This window comes from Notothenia rossii, assembly GCF_949606895.1.
Source record: "Notothenia rossii genome assembly, chromosome: 8".
NCBI classification, from domain to species: Eukaryota; Metazoa; Chordata; class Actinopteri; order Perciformes; family Nototheniidae; genus Notothenia; species Notothenia rossii.
This window is the reverse complement of record NC_136906.1, coordinates 10,418,986-10,436,437: the sequence shown is the minus strand read 5'-3', so window position 1 is coordinate 10,436,437 and position 17,452 is coordinate 10,418,986. Positions and strand designations below refer to the sequence as shown.

Here is a 17,452-nt window from a genome sequence, read left to right as displayed (position 1 = left end):
CATATTGTTATCTTAGTGCTTAGATTTGTCGAAAATTGGTGACCATTTCGATATTATTATCTTTCAACCTAATACACAAATTCACAAAGACATGCATTCGTTTTTTTATTAATTATTTACAAATCAGGTGCACATACATTTCAATCGTCTATTTTATTTTTTACCCTTGTTTATTTGTTAGATAATAAATACTTGACACTTATCACCATGGAAACGAGTGCGACTGCCGTAGCCGCTCCTCTTTGCTGACGTCACCGCGTCGGGTGGTGCACTTCCTGGTTGGTTACTTGGTGCTTCATGCATGTTGTACTCTAGTTGATTTAAGAATATCGATTTATTTTCTTCGAGGAATGATACATTCCTTCCTGCGACGTGACTGGATCGGTCGGATTCGTCTAGCACTCACTCTGTTCGGACTCCCGTACACCGTCTGCACCCCCGGCGCTAGGTACAGTAACGTTAGTTGTAAAGACTCAACTAGAAGCTGCGAGAATTTGACATTACAGGACAGTTTTGGAATTTTAGAGAGCACTGTTATCAAGAGTATGCTGCACTACCTATTTATGTCCTTGCTCAATCCCAGGTCACATCATCGAAGTATGAACTATGCTTTATATAAACGTTGCTAAGAAACAAGATGTATTTCCATTTCATATAACTTAAGTAAATGTTATGTCAAAAAATAAGGAACAAAATGTACAACTAAACCATCAATACTTAGGAAAAATGTGTTAATCAAACTATAAAAGTAGCTCTCATCCTAAAAATAATTATAATCTCAATTTAACTTTTACCTGGCTGAAAAGAAGATCTATATTATAGAATAGAATAGAATTGGGAGGGATGAAACCCTCTGTAATGGTCACACATGCAGAGAAATGTGTTCTCTGCTTTTAACCCATCCTAGTGCCAGGAGTCTAGTACTAGGAGCAGTGGGCAGCTATTGTACAGTGCCCGGGGAGCAATGGGAGTGGGGGGGGGGGGTCCGGTGCCTTGCTCAAGGGCGATGTCCGGTGCCTTGCTCAAGGGCACCACGGCAGGGCAGGAGGTGAACTGGGACCTCTCCAAGTAGAAGTCCACACTCCATATTTTAAGTCTGGTCGGGGACTTGAACCGGCGACCCTACGGCTCACAGTCCAAGCCCCTACTGACTGCCGGATAACACCCTGTTGCCATGATAGGATTTAGCACTTAAGGGTTTCCATTGTTTGCCAGGAGCACAATAAGTGCATGTGTGTACTGGTATCAAGCTGCTTCAGGGAAGTCAGAGTGAGTTTATTGCTAAAAGGTTTTCTATGTCTCATATTTCCTCCTCTGCAGGCCTGCCATCTCTTGCTCGTATTCTCACAATTTCAGGACCAGTCAGACATTGGGACCAATAAGTACCAGTTTCTGTAACCTTTACACGACTGGTGTCCAGACAATGCCGTCTTCATCAGCGCCCCACGTCAAGTCCAGATGCCCCCAGTATCCAGGGTCCAAAATCAACCGCTTCCTCGTGCCTGATGACAAGGTGGGCTGGAGTCAGAACTGGCCGCAGTATAAACCCCTCAGCTACACCGACCCTTTAGTGGAAAAGAAGCCAGTATGGGCCGATCCTGAGATTGGGTGAGCAATACATTTCAATTAATGTTACATAAATTGGCTGTTTTGAGGCATTCTGACTGTAAACATGCTGTTTGTTTTCAAAGATCAGCTGGAGTTATTCATGCCTGTTTTTATGACATTTCCTTGTTTCTGCAGCTCTTTCTCTCCTAAGTTCAACACTGTGGACGGTGCTGTAGACAGGACAAGCTTCGAGGGCAGCTACAAAATGGAAAAGCAAAAGCCACTGTAAGTTATACCAAGAGAAATAGTTTTGTTGGATTGGTTTAGCTCGAAAACAGGTACTTCAAAGTCAAAGTCACATATGGTGCTTTCCAGGCCTTGAAGGATAGAGAGTAGAATCTAAAAGAAAGTCACAGTAAAATAATTAGTTGTGAATCAGAATCAGAATACCTTTATTAGTCCCACGGAGGGGACATTTACATTGTTACAGCAGAAAAAAGCCAAAGACAGCTTAATGTTACTAAGTTTATTTGTCATATCATTTATATCTAAGGCTAATATGTTAGCAAGGACTCAGACTGCAAGGAATCTGGGTGTGACCCTAGATAACAACCTGTCCTTCACCGCAAACATCGCTGCTACAACCCGCTGCTGCAGATACACTCTTTACAGCATCAGGAGGATACGTCCCCTCCTGACCCAGAAAGCGACGCAGCTTCTGGTCCAGGCTCTCGTTATCTCACGCCTAGACTACTGCAACTCCCTCCTGGCTGGTCTACCTGCATGTGCCATCCGACCTCTGCAGCTCATCCAGAATGCAGCGGCTCGTCTGGTCTTCAACCTTCCTAAATTCTCCCACACCACACCGCTCCTCCGCTCCCTTCACTGGCTTCCAGTAACTGCTAGAATCCACTTCAAGACACTGGTACTTGCGTACCATGCTGCGAATGGATCTGGCCCTTCCTACATCCAGGACATGGTTAAACCGTACACCCCAGCAAGTGCACTCCGCTCTGCATCAGCCAAACAGCTCGCTGCGCCCGCATTGCGAGGGGGACCCAAGTTCCCATCAGCAAAAACTTGTGGGTTTGCTATCCTGGCTCCAAAATGGTGGAATGAGCTCCCCATTGAAATCAGGACAGCAGAAAGCTTACACATCTTCCGACGCAGACTGAAAACTCATCTCTTTCGACTCCACTTCGAGCAATACAATGACTAACAGAGCACTTATATACTAATAAAGGGCTGGCTTATCTATAGCCAGTTGAGTAGCACTTGAAATGTTTTTGCTCTATGAAACCTGATGTACTTATATGATTCTGTTTTCTTCAAGTTTGTATCTTCTTGGTCGAACGCACTTATTGTTAGTCGCTTTGGATAAAAGCGTCAGCTAAATGCAATGTCATGTAATGTAATGTAATGAAGGATAGCTGCACAGAGCCCTTTCACATTTCATTAGCCGTTTCATTAATTGTTAATGTCAAGACATCGATGAAGCTTTTATACTAATGGACAGATGTATGGATGAGCTCGTTTTCTAAAAGAAATGTTTTTAATTGTACGGCCTACAACAATGCTGTGTGCTCTCGTTACTAAAGAGGTTTTTGTGTTTGTCAAATATTTGTATATTTGCTTATAAATGAATGATCTCATTTTATTCTTGTAGAAATCCCCGTGGACGCACAGGGGTGACAGGCAGAGGATTGCTGGGACGATGGGGACCCAATCATGCTGCAGATCCCATTGTCACAAGGTAACTTTGTCTTTACTTTGCATATTGATATTACCCTGATACTTATAACACAGCTCAGTACTCAATTTAGTAACATAAATACCTCACTGCCAACAGCCAAGCAAATTAAGGTTCTTCACAAACACGATATCACTAGAACCTTTCTGTCTTCTTATAAAAAAAGAGTTGCTCATTTCCCAGGAAACAAAGCACTTTCTTTCATATTTTAAGATTAAAATCATCATTTTTTGTTTGTAAGATGGAAAGTAGATGCCAAAGGAGGAAAGACACTTCACTCAGTGTCAAAGCGGCCTGTCCTGCAGTTTGTGTCCATCAAGAGGAAAGACTGTGGGGAGTGGGCCGTTCCTGGGGTTAGTGGCTTTATATTTCTCCCTCTTCCAAAAAGTTAAAAGCCAAGACATTGATGGTGTTGAGTGGTTTAGGGGGGTATACGTTGTCACTGTCTTGTGACTTGGCTGTGTATTTGTATGTTTTTTTTGTAGGGGATGGTGGACGCCGGGGAGCAGGTCTCTATCACGCTGCAGAGAGAGTTCTCAGAAGAAGCTTTGAACTCATTGGTCATCACACCATCAGAGAAAGCAAAAATCAGGGATCGCATCTCCAAACTCTTCAAATCACCAGGGTTTCAGGTCAGGAAAAGCCTCCCACTCTCTCTCTCTCTATTAGTTGTTTTCTGCCACCTTTTAGTCAACAGTTTATTTTTTGTCTACAGGTTTATAAAGGCTATGTAGATGATCCTAGAAACACTGACAACGCTTGGATGGAGACAGTTGCTGTTAACTTCCATGATGACTCAGGTATAAATATTACGAAACATTTTTTTTTTAAATTGCTATAATATTTTATTTAAAAATGCAAATGATGGATTATCTTAACTACGACTACTAATTGCATACTTAACGTTCCCTAAGTTAAATACAGACATTGGATATAACCAGGTTCTTGTTAACATAGGGAATTAGTATTACTCCATTTTCTAAATACCCTTGGAGGTTATCTAGGAGAAATCTATTGACGCAAATAGACAAAGAGTAATAAAAAGACACTTAAATGTGGAATTTGAATGTTTTTGCCTTTAGTTTCTCGTCTTAATTATCTAAACGTTGTTCTTGAGATATTTTCTCTCTGGTGGCAACAAACAGGTTTTTTTTAGGGCCATGACATCTTTGTTGTTACCGTAGGCAACAGTGTGAGCGAGCTGCCGCTGCAAGCTGGTGATGACGCAGGAGAAGTCCAGTGGGTTGATGTTGACTCGTCCTTCCCGCTCTACGCAAGTCATTCCCATTTCCTGGAGCTGGTTGCCAAAGAGAGGAAAGCTCACTGGTAACCAAGGACGACGGACTCTACTCTGACACCACGATGAAGGAAACATGAAGAGCCGCTCTCTGTGTGCTGAGGATGCATGGCATCTAACATTATGCAAGTCTTACCTCACTAACTTAAACATAATAATCATATTTGTAAAGCCAAAAACGTTATATGCATCTCTAGTTTGACATTCATATGTATGCCCACTAATGAATGATACATTGTGACTGCAGAATCTATTAAATGAATGAAACAAACAGGTTAAAGGGGCCCTATTATGCTATTTTTCAGGTTTCATATTTGTATTTTGTGCCTGCACTGTGACATGTTTACGTGCTTTAATGTTCAAAAAGCTCTTTATTTTTTTCATACTGCCTGTGCTGCAGCACCTCTTTTCACCCTCTGTCGGACACCAGAGACCAGTCTGCTCTGATTGGTTAGCTTACTGGCTCTGTTGTGATTGGTCAACCACTTAGAGAGGTCCCTCCCCTTAGCCTATCACGTATAATGTGTGTTATAGTCTAATAAGAGAGAAAAGCTCAGCCCATGTTAGTTATGTTGTTTGACTTTTATTCCTGAAAAGAAGAAAATTGAGTTTCATTTTTAAACATTCACGTAATTGTTTGGAAGAAGCTTTACATGAGACTGTAAAATGCAAGATGCTGCTGAGTGGCAAACCAGATTATTTCTACTGGCACTAATTATGCTAATGTGTTCAATGTTAGAAAGGGTCACATTAGCCCAATGTGATCATGTAAGAACAAACACAAAGAGCTGCTGAACATAACACATACTACATTAATTTAAGTGTGATAAGGGAGGGCAATCAAATTGAAAAAGTGTACACTGACTTTGATCTTTAGACGTGAATGGAATAAGAAAATGTGCTGGAGCAAGCCACTGAACTACACACCGGCTGAAGCTAGGAGACAAACATGTTTTAAGAAGTGATAACAGACGGTGGAAGCAAAGGCCTTTTCACACGTAACAGCCTGCCTTTTCCAAAATGTTCACATCAGTACGTGTCATCTCACTGCTGGGCGTATTTTGTGAGGAGGCAGGGATGCAGAATTACGCAAGAAGAGGCTGTTAGCATTCATGATAAAAACACTAACACTGGGACCCTTCTGTCATCAAATAACAGCCAGTAACAGACAACCAAGTCTTTGCAGTAAAACATATTTGTCTTCCGACTAATTAACAGATTTGAGATCTGATATGTTATGTGTGCTAAAAAAAAAAAACTAGTGAGGAGGCCAATGAGGCACTTGTGGCTGAAAGGGAACTATTACTACAAAAATGTTATTGAAGGGGTAGCTCTGAGTTTTGAACAGGGGTAATATGAATTAATCATCCACATTCAGTGTGTTCCCTGGACAAAATAACAGGAGTTTAGGTGCAGTAGCTAAGCAATGATCTGATTTTTTCATCTCTGCAGAATGTGAAATTAGTTTCAGTGTTATGATTAAAGTTATACATAAAGCCTTGCTTATTGTAATGTCTGTATATGCTTTGATGTGAAAATATACCCATAAGTGTCGACTTACTAAACATGCACTGAAAGTCTGTTTATTGTTTTTTCATTTGACTCACTTGAAATTGTAAATCAGTAAGAATGATTGGGTGGTTTTGTTCATTTTTAGCCATAAAATATATGTATCTAAGAAGTTGTTGCATTAGGAGCATTCATCTTTATTATTTATGCAAATCTTGAGATCTGATGCACTATTATTAATACAAATTATTTGATTTGTGTTTGATCTTAAGAGATCTTCCTCAATGTCTAATGTGTTTTTCTTCCCATTTAATGGCCGAATAAAATATATAAAAAATACACTTCATTTGGTCAAATATTTGTTCATTGCTCCTTGTGTTTGTATACTGATGAGTTGCTTGCCGTCTGCTGTGTGCATTGGGTCTGCTATTGGATGCAGGCCCAAGCACTCTCTAAAGACTACTTCTGTGCGATGGGTTGTTACATCTCCAATCATTTACTAAATTGATAGTGATGTTTTCCTCAATGGCCTTGAACTGCTTGAACCACACATTAATCTGTTTGTAGTCTCCAGTCCTCACACAGACAACAGCAAGCTATACTGCCTCATTACTGCAGTTATGTGAGAACAAATCATTGAGACAGAAGATGGGAGGCAAATTAGTCTTTTAAACTTATACAAACCATACACTGTATTTGCTTGGTGTCATCATTTATTAATAAATATTAGTGTTTCCAGCTAGGCTCATGACAGTACAGTAGGCCTAATGTGGATTTCATTTCAACACATCCTTTGTGGTGTGTAGTTCTTTATCTTTTACAGCTGCCTATACATTTATTTACTGTAGACATGAGTGCATCAGACAGTCTTGTAAATTCTTCAAATATAGATATACCCTTAAACAGAGCTTGAATGTACACAATATTAAGTGTCGAACCTGTTTTCGCGTTTTATACTGTTTTTTGTTTCGTTAGCATATGTGGCTGTTGGTGGACTGACGCTACATACATTCAATGGAGTAAACTACATAACCCAGAAGCCTTTGCGACAAAAAGCCGTTCCATTCCATCTGAGGACGTGGCTAAACTTACGTCTCAACCCCGTGTGTTAGCAGAGCAGACCGGGGCGATTCAAACAGGGCTAACCGGCTTTGTTCATAGCTAGCACAGAGAGTAATTTACTTCAACATTTATATACAGAAGTGAGACATCGTCCACGAGGTACAATGTCTGGGAAAATCAAGAACCGAAATGCCGCGAACGCAGAGGCGCTAACCGGCGGAGTGTCCTGCGATGAGCGTATCTTGCGGGACTGTCATCAACTGTACACGGATCCAGCCAGTGGTGAGTTGGCGACTATATTTGCTTGACTCAAACACTCACCTCACTGGAAATTGCTCCAACTTTCACACATGTTTTAATAAAGTTAGCAAGCTGTTTCGCTGACCAAGGGTTTGCTAACTAACCTGTTGAGACGTTAAACCTGACACAGGGGGCTAACAGTTAGCTAGCTATTAAGCAAGAAGTGTGGGATTTGATTCTCATCACGCGAGCTAACCAATGCTAGTTTTATTAGCCACGTATGGAGAGCTGGCAATTAAGAGTCAGCTACAAAATGACAACGGTTTAGCAGTGTATGCTAGCTAGCTCTTAACATGCTAAGTTTGAATGGTGACAGTTAATTAGAGACTGCTCACTCAGGGCGTGATTCAGGAGCCACGCAAGGAATGATGGGTCCCCAGAAAAAGAATGAATGAATTGCATCTGATTTTTAAAATGCCATCCTTAGTTTAAAATCCACTAAATAAAATACTCCTGCTGAAGTGTGATGGGCCTTTCTCCAGCTCCTGTTCACTCCTGTAGCAGTCTTGCTCTTGACCTGAGAGCTGTCATAGCTCCAGTTTAACTTCATGAATACATCCTGGATTTGACAAAAGTCTGTTATTTTTTTCAGGGTTGATCTCTGTTGCCGAAACTGTTGGTGTGAAGCTGCTGGCGCCCAGGAAAAAGATTACTGTGATGCTGATGGGCAACCACTCTGCTGGGAAAAGCTCCTTCATCAACTGGTGAATATGTTTGACTACAGTTTGTCCAAATGTACATCACAGAGAGAAAATCACATTTCTCTACGCTTAGCAAACAAAGTGATGACTTGCATGCAACCCAATGAAACACAAGGAAATAAAAGCGTGAATCAGAAAATCACATGTTGAAAAGACTTAAAGCAACAGGTCTACATAGAACTCCAAGTTAAGTTTCTGCCTGTCCAGCTTTATTTGTTTCTGTTGCATTCTGGGACACCCCTCCTTGGCACAGCTTTGTAATCGTGACTGTTTCGTTTTGTCTTTTTTTTGTCAGGTATGTTGAAGAGCACATCCAGCGCACAGGAGTGGCCATTGAGACTCAAGGCTTCAGCTTTGTTACAAGTGGGCGCAAGAGAGAATCTCTCACAGTGAGTGCAACAGCACAAAAACAAAAAAGCACCATTTATTGTGAAATAGCTTAATATGTTGCAACATCTGCTGTTTTTATTGCAGTTTTTATTTCCTCATTTGAATTACTTGGAACTATTTCCAATGTAGTATTTCCGTTCTTCTTAAGATCCTGATACCTGGTTCCCATTCCCTACTAATGCAGTTCTGCTTTTCTTTAGGGAAATGCCACCCTTCATCTGTATCCACATTTCAAGCCTCTGCAAGAGTTCAAAGGTGAGATTTCAGCTCTTATCACAATCTGTCCCTGTTGATGACGCACTTTAACATAGTGCAGAAAAAACATGGTGTGTGGCTGGCAGCATCCATATACCCCTTGAACTTTAAAAACAATAATCAAGCTCCCAGAATCACTAGACTGACACGACTAGACCAAACCGAACTTCATAGATTGAGTGACATAACAGGATTAGCATGATGGAGCAAGACAAAAAAACAGTGTTAAATGATCTGTATCAAATGTTAATAAACATGTCGTCATCCGCTGTCCAACAGTTTTCACCCATCTTCTCTGCTCTTCTTGAATCTGTATCTAGGTGTTTCAGAGTACTTGAGCACAGAGATCTGCACGTCGCGACAGAAACGTTTCAGCCTGGTGACGTTTGTGGATTCACCGGGGCTGGTGGACGGTGATATGAAGTACCCCTTCGATGTGGACGAGGTCATCATGTGGCTGGGTGAGTAGCAACTATCTTACATATTGTCATACTGTAAAATAATACAAGATTAAAGGAGTGACATTTGTTCACTCTGTTGTCTCCCCTTGAATTGAAATATTGGCCTAAAAAGTGTTTTTCTGCTACAGTGTGTGTGTGTGTGCCATTAGCCATCTTTCACCAGGTTAACTGCCTCTCTCACCACTTCCTTGGCAGGCAAACTTAGATGTACTCAAAGCAAACTGTTAAAAGTCTTCTAATCATCTTTCAGGGAAATGATATTGTCACAGTATAATGAAACTGTCTAAAAAGCTTCACAAAACCGTTTAAAGAACTTTAAAGAATATAACTCACAACTTTTCTCTTTAACATCTCACTTCCTTTACCATGCTTTTAAATTAATAAAGAAGAAGAATGTGATGCAATTCAATGTGTATTGTGTCACATTCTTATATTACAATCAGTAAACAATGTTTATTCCCACTGTTCCTCTCAGGCGATGTCTGTGACCTGATCCTGGTCTTCTTTGACCCCATGGGTCAGGCTCTGTGCAAGCGCAGCCTCAACATTGTGGAGAAACTGAATGACAAACATGGAGACCGACTGCACTTCTACCTGAGCAAGGCTGACGAGGCCGGGGGGGAATCGGACAGACAGGTATGCACTTAAAAGCTTGCACCATCTTTATTAGATTTTTGAAAAATACACATCTAGTACAACCCATTTTGTAGAAGTTAAATAAGTAGTATCCACACGTTACAAAGCATGCACTGATGTGGTCAGACTGAGCCCCCAGCCCCAGCAGGGATAATCACCTAAAATAGTCTATACGGTCCTCTTCATGGTGAAGTGTGTGGGTGGTTTGAAGCTGCTGTTAAGTGTCTTTACTAGTGCAGGCTTTAAAGTGTATATGAGAAGAGAACATGGACATTCACTTGCATATTATGTTGTCCTTTTACCAGAGTTTCACTGAGAACTCTCTCCCTCTGACTTCTTTCTTTGTCTGCCTGATGCAGAGAGTAATGATGCAGATTGTCCAGGAGCTCTGCAAGCGGCCTGGACTCAACAAGTGCGGTTTTGACATGCCCACAATCTACATTCCTAATCCAAATAAGGTAAGGGTTGCATTTTCATAGAGCTCTAGACGATCGCACCCTTTTAGGCTCATGTTTTTGCTCCTTCAACTTGTTTTTCCCAGTAATTCCAATTATTTTAAGAAATCGTAATGCGATGTGAACGTGATCGTAATGTGAACGTGATCGTAATGTGAACGTGATCGTAATGTGAACGTAATGTGATCGTGATGTGATCGTGATGTGAACGTAATGTGAACATAATGTGATCGTAATGTGACCGTAATGTGAACGTGATCGTAATGTGATCGTAATGTGATCGTAATGTGAACGTAATGTGAACGTAATGTGATCGTAATGTGAACGTAATGTGAACGTAATGTGATCGTAATGTGATCGTAATGTGATCGTAATGTGATCGTAATGTGAACGTAATGTGATCGTAATGTGAACGTAATGTGATCGTAATGTGAACGTAATGTGATCGTAATGTGATCGTAATGTGAACGTGATCGTAATGTGAACGTAATGTGAACGTGATCGTAATGTGAACGTAATGTGATCGTAATGTGAACGTAATGTGAACGTGATCGTAATGTGAACGTAATGTGAACGTAATGTGATCGTAAAGTGAACATGATGTGAACGTAATGTGAACGTGATCGTAATGTGAACGTAATGTGAACGTGATGTGATCGTGATGTGATCGTGATGTGATCGTGATGTGAACGTGATGTAACGTGATGTGAACGTGAACGTAATGTGAACGTAATGTGATCGTAATGTGAACGTAATGTGATCTTAAAGTGAACGTGATGTGATCGTGATGTGATCGTGATGTGAACGTGATGTGAACGTGATGTGATGTGAACGTGATGTGATGTGAACGTGATGTGAACGTGATGTGAACGTAATGTGAACGTGATGTGAACGTGATGTGAACGTGATGTGAACGTAATGTGAACGTGATGTGAACGTGATGTGAACGTGATCGTAATGTGAACGTAATGTGATCGTGATGTGATCGTAATGTGATCGTGATGTGAACGTGATGTGAACGTAATGTGATCGTGATGTGAACGTAATGTGATCGTGATGTGAACGTGATGTGAACGTAATGTGATCGTGATGTGAACGTAATGTGAACGTGATCGTAATGTGATCGTAATGTGAACGTGATCGTGATGTGATCGTGATGTGAACGTGATGTGAACGTGAACGTAATGTGAACGTAATGTGATCGTAATGTGAACGTAATGTGATCTTAAAGTGAACGTGATGTGATCGTGATGTGATCGTGATCGTGATCGTGATGTGAACGTGATGTGATGTGAACGTGACGTGATGTGAACGTGATGTGATGTGAACGTGATGTGATGTGAACGTGATGTGATGTGAACGTGATGTGATCGTGATGTGAACGTGATGTGATCGTAATGTGATGTGAACGTGATGTGAACGTAATGTGAACGTGATGTGAACGTGATCGTAATGTGAACGTAATGTGATCGTGATGTGATCGTAATGTGATCGTGATGTGATCGTGATGTGAACGTAATGTGAACGTGATCGTAATGTGATCGTAATGTGAACGTGATCGTGATGTGATCGTGATGTGAACGTGATGTGATCGTGATGTGAACGTGATGTGATCGTGATGTGATCGTGATGTGATCGTGATGTGATCGTGATGCGATCGTGATGCGATCGTGATGTGATCGTAATGTGAACGTGATCGTAATGTGATCGTGATCGTAATGTGATCGTAATGTGATCGTGAACGTGATCGTGATGTGAACGTGATCGTGATGTGAACGTGATCGTGATGTGATCGTAATGTGAACGTGATGTGATCGTGATGTGAACGTGATGTGATCGTGATGTGAACGTGATGTGATCGTGATGTGAACGTGATGTGATCGTGATGTGAACGTGATGTGATCGTGATGTGATCGTAATGTGAACGTAATGTGATCGTAATGTGAACGTGATGTGAACGTGATCATAATGTGAACGTGATGTGATCGTAATGTGATCGTGAACGTAATGTGAACGTGATGTGATCGTAATGTGATCGTGAACGTAATGTGATCGTAATGTGAACGTGATCGTGATGTGAACGTGATGTGATCGTGATGTGATCGTGATGTGAACGTGATGTGAACGTGATGTGATCGTGATGTGAACGTGATGTGATCTTGATGTGACCGTGAACGTGATGTGAACGTGATCGTAATGTGAACGTAATGTGAACGTAATGTGAGCGTGATGTGAGCGTGATGTGAACGTGATGTGAACGTGATGTGAACGTGATGTTAATGTGATCGTAATGTGAACGTAATGTGACCGTAATGTGAACGTAATGACGGCTGCTAACTGTCTTTGTTCCTGCTCTCAGCCGAGTCGCTGTGTGAACCAGATCGAGGATGTTTGTCGCACCGTCGAGAAAACCATCAACCAAACGGTCCAGAATACTCTGAACTCCCTGGAGAAGGACTGCGAGGTGATCAGCGAGGCCATCGCTGACACGCTCAGCAACGACAGGTAGGAACACTTTCTGTTACAGAAGGAAATATAGTTTGGGTAAAACAAATATGCAGAATTGTCGCAGCAGTAAACGATTAAGAACACAAAATTAAACAGGATTGTATTTTATTGCGTGCAGGACCGAGGTGAGGCTACCTTCGTTGTGTATTTACAGTTGAATACACTCCTAGTATCTAGACATGGGACCATATGAACATTCTTGATAATCCTGGAGAAATAAACTGCCATTCATTATTCAAACTTGATTATCCCCATTTTCATTAAAATATGCTTAAAACTCTTGTTTGGCACTGAAACATACAAAGTAAAACTACACGTTTGTATTGCATAAGACTTATATCTTAATTAGTGAGCATCTCTTTTTAGTTAAAAGGAACATACTTAAATAAGATAATCACCAATCACAGTTCTGCATAAATAAAAAAAAAGTAACATTACTTGAGTCTGGTTCTTAGTTATATTTTATCTGCTGTTATAAATATATATATATTTATATTTCTTCTCAGTAGGACACTTTCCGGTTGGCTATCATTTATTTTATAGAGAGAAAATCACTTTTCACATTAGAATATTTTTTGAAATGTTGCTATCCAAAGAGCTTAACATTTTTTATAAATCAAATCACCATCAATCATACCAATAAAACCTTCAAATGAAAAGCACATTTTTAAATGTTGATTGAATAACGTCGACCCTCCCCTCTCAGGCAGGTCAGTGCCAGTAACCGGCGTGCGCGCTGTAAGAGCTGCTTCCTCACGCTGCTGGGCTTCAGCGTGCCTCTGGCCCTGGCGGCGCTGCTGGTGCTGGGCGTCCTCTCCAAGGAGCTGCTGGAGGTGGCCCTGGGCCCCGAGGGCACCGAGACCCTCGCTCTCTACCTGGTGAGTGCTCAGGCTTCAGTGTTACCTTGCACAGTCTACATGTAAAACAGTAAAGTCTGATTTGTAGCGGCTCTCCGTGATCCACAGGCTCCGGCTGTGAAACTGTTCGAAACGCTGTCTGTGGAGCAGCAGCTGTACGGCGTGGGCGGGATGGTGCTGCTCTCCTTCCTCCTGCTCATCTTCGCACGCTACTTCTTCAGGTACCACAATAACGTCTGATAACAATGTGGCTGCAGTGTTTCCCCCGCCACAAATAAATCAATGTATGGGAAACACTGGGCTGAATCTGGTGCTCGACTGATACGTATTGTAAGGTTTTCATTCATTGTAATATTTCATGAAAATACATACCCCATTTTTTCATCCTGCTTTCTCCAGTCAACACATTGAAATCTTGGCAAACTTATATTAAAACTCAATATTTTTTCAAGCAATAATTGCCAAATGTCCCCCTGTTTCAGCTTCAGTCACAGCCTTTCTTTGTCTTGTGTTGTAAAAAAAACAAAAAAAAAACCTTTTTTTAAAGTTTCAAATATAACTTTTCTAACTTTTTTGGGACACAATGCATTTTAATTATTAATAAAACAATTATTAGAATGGGTAACGATGGAAATTATGTTGGTTGCATTATGTACAATATTATATAGAACCCTTCCATCCGAGGTCTTTTTATGTCTATACTTTTCTCTGTTCAATCCAAACCCTGTTTTGCTCCAGCTGGTCCATTTTAATTTCCCCCTGTGGAATCCAGAGGGTAATCTATTTTAAGCATCTGCATGTGACTGGTCTCCCCCTGGACTTGCAACTTTGCCTTTATAAGGGGAAAAAGGGACTTTCATTTTCTCTCCAACTTCTGTTTGTTTGTTAATAAATAACTTATTAAATTCCTTTCAATCTTTTGCAGGACTCAACCAACTATGAGCGGTAAACAGAAGAGGCAGCTGCAGGAGAAGCTGGAGTACGTTCAGGAGGTGGTCAAGACCAAAAAGGTATCATATCTGTGTGTGTGTTAGTGTTAATTTCGTTGACTAAAACTATGACGAAATATGTTCGTCAACAACCTTTTTTTCAATGACTAAAACGAGACGATGACGAGACGGCACCGACGGCAGTACACAACTAACTAAATCAACATGCAATAACGTTAACGAAAAGTGACGAGACGAAAATGTAGTTTACTAAATAAAAACTATGCCAAAATCTCTCTTTTACTTTCGTTGACGAAAAATGAGGAAACAAAATATTATCAAAGATAACGTTACATCTCTGATAGTCAGTTTTACTCCCAGCAGTTCCATTTCCGGTGCTGCGGCTGGGCAGCAGTGCGGCGGTACATTTGAATTACACCGGGCCAGCGGCACACTGTGAACTGTGAGGAAGACTCAGGTCTAACTCATGGTCTAACTAAACTTATTTAACAGTAAATAAAGTGGGAACAACAGGGCTTGGGAGCAGTGATCGGGTTAACCGAATACCCCACCCCCCCATGTGAGCCATTCCTCATAGTCCTACATAATGTAAACCGTGCATATTCCTCTGTGTATTATCAAAGGGTTTATCTTCATATTCACGAAAGTCCCAGGTAGGGATGTCCCGATCACCTTTTTTTGCTCCCGATCCGATTCCGATCTTTTGATTTTGACAATTTGCCGATACCGATTTTTCCCGATCCGATCTTTATGCAATGCATTAAGAGAAAAAAAGCATTCAAGTTGTCCCTTAAGGTTATTTTTTTATTTAAATTGGATATTCTATCCAACATGGATATAGCTTCTTTCTTTCACAGCAGCATTGGATCAGTTCAGTTGTGCAGCATTGGATCAAAACAAAATAAAGCTTATCAGTACTCGTTAGCTTACTGCTACAATTAGACACTGCGCCCACTCTGTTGCCAGATTTGAGAGAAATAAGCAACCAGGTCTATGAAAACAAGCCCCAAAGAAGCAACACATACATGATGTTGTGTAATTTGAAAACAAAACTAAGGCCTCAGGATGACTTTAAGACTTGAACATGGTCATTTTTGTTTTGTAACATTGAATTAAAAAAAAAAAATCCCGATCCCCGATTTTTTTCTTTTGAAAATCACGTGATCGGCTCCGATCCCCGATCACGTAATCGGATCGGGACATCTCTAGTCCCAGGCTCCTACAACATGCAATATACTTAAGATATGCAAATAAGTATAAATGGTGCAAGAAAATATTGCAAGTGACACAATATGCATGTAAATGTAGAAATAAGTAAACTTTTTACAGGTTAAATAAAACACAATGTAAAATTAAATACTCTACATTGGAATAAAATACTGCTTATTGTAGTGTGTATAAATGTGTGTTCTGGAACCAGATGTGTGTGTTCACAAGTCAGTCTTATATTTTGCACATTTCTGTTCAATGCAATCTCTTTTAAATCTGCACTTTTACTTTTATATTCTAAGATACTGCACATATTTAGGTTTTCGGGGAAATTGTCGTATTTTAATTGTGATTTCAGACAAAGGGGGGAAAGAAGTGCTGCAGCACAGGCAGTATGAGAAAAATAAAGACCTTTTTGAACATTAAAGCATGGAGACATGTCAGAGTAGTGGCACAAAATACAAATATTAACCTGATGGCATAATATGTCTCTTTTAAACCTACTGAAAAAACTGATTATATTTCTGAAATGGCAGCAATGAGCTTTAACTCTTATTTTCTCCCCTCTAGAAAAAGCTGTACGACGAATACCTTCGCCAGAGTGTCAGCGATCAGGACATGGAAATGTAAAGGAAAACCATTTCAGCGTCCCCATACTGACGTTGGACCAAATGAAATGAAACCTTTAAGCCAAGTCACTTTGATCGCTCCTCACTGTATCATGTTAAAGTGTGCAGATGTACGTTATAAGCACACGGTACTAACACCCATCACATGTCTGATGAGGAAGATGTCACGTCTGTCAGCACTCTGAACCCACACTACCTGCAGATAACTAGTGTTGGAAATGAGCTCTTGTTACTGATCGCTTATTTGTTGTGAGCATTTCTATACATGTGCCTCTCTTCCAGTCAAATGATTAACAGGCTTATACCACTTTAAGATATTTAAACATTTGCAAAACTATTTATAATATTTCTTTATCAGATTAATAGTATTTTGGTTAGAAGACGTATAACACTCGTTTACATGAGTCGACTTTGTATGAGTTTTTGAAAACCATCGCCAGCATTTTATACAGTACTCTGGGATCATGAAGAAGCGGTGTTGGTATTATCCCACTTAGCATCCTGAATGTCTGTTAGTTCCTTTGTAGAATATTCAATTATACGCACAACTGTTATTGAATTCAATGTCCAGGAATTCAACATGTTCCCCCTGATGAAACCAACTTTTTGTACTAGTCTGTTCTACATTGTGACCATGTTTTAATTGCCAATGACTTAAATCATACACTGTTCATAATAATAGATATTGATGAGGCTCTTTCTTGGGTTTCTATTCTGTACTTGAGGTCTTTCAAACAAGAAATTAAACACATTTTGAGAACAATACATTTCATCTTTCCAATTGTTACACTGTTCTTTTGTTAATTCCTTGACACTAAGGTCACATTGACATTTCTTAGGCCTAAAGATGAGGTGTATCCTTGGCTTTTGTTTGAACTTTTCCTCACCACACCCACTTTCACTGACTGATGAAGCACAGACAGGATGCATGCACT

The 17,452-nt window shown here is 40.5% G+C and overlaps 2 protein-coding genes across 2 annotated transcripts; both read left to right on the top strand.

The window, feature by feature from the left end:
• The first annotated feature begins 235 nt into the window (after nt 1–235).
• On the top strand, nt 236–6,443 carry nudt9 (nudix (nucleoside diphosphate linked moiety X)-type motif 9). Its single transcript, XM_079646447.1, has 8 exons — nt 236–448; nt 1,321–1,608; nt 1,744–1,833; nt 3,215–3,301; nt 3,540–3,651; nt 3,784–3,930; nt 4,014–4,098; nt 4,483–6,443. The coding sequence occupies exons 1-8, from the start codon at nt 351–353 to the stop codon at nt 4,626–4,628; spliced, it is 1,053 nt and encodes a 350-aa protein (XP_079502573.1). The 5' UTR covers nt 236–350; the 3' UTR covers nt 4,629–6,443.
• Nucleotides 6,444–7,148: 705 nt separating this feature from the next.
• On the top strand, nt 7,149–17,280 carry LOC307016588 (uncharacterized protein). The gene is made up of 12 exons (XM_079645756.1): nt 7,149–7,448; nt 8,059–8,170; nt 8,463–8,556; nt 8,758–8,812; nt 9,133–9,273; nt 9,749–9,909; nt 10,269–10,367; nt 12,724–12,869; nt 13,579–13,750; nt 13,838–13,950; nt 14,655–14,739; nt 16,459–17,280. The coding sequence occupies exons 1-12, from the start codon at nt 7,331–7,333 to the stop codon at nt 16,516–16,518; spliced, it is 1,356 nt and encodes a 451-aa protein (XP_079501882.1). The 5' UTR covers nt 7,149–7,330; the 3' UTR covers nt 16,519–17,280.
• Nucleotides 17,281–17,452: the final 172 nt, after the last annotated feature.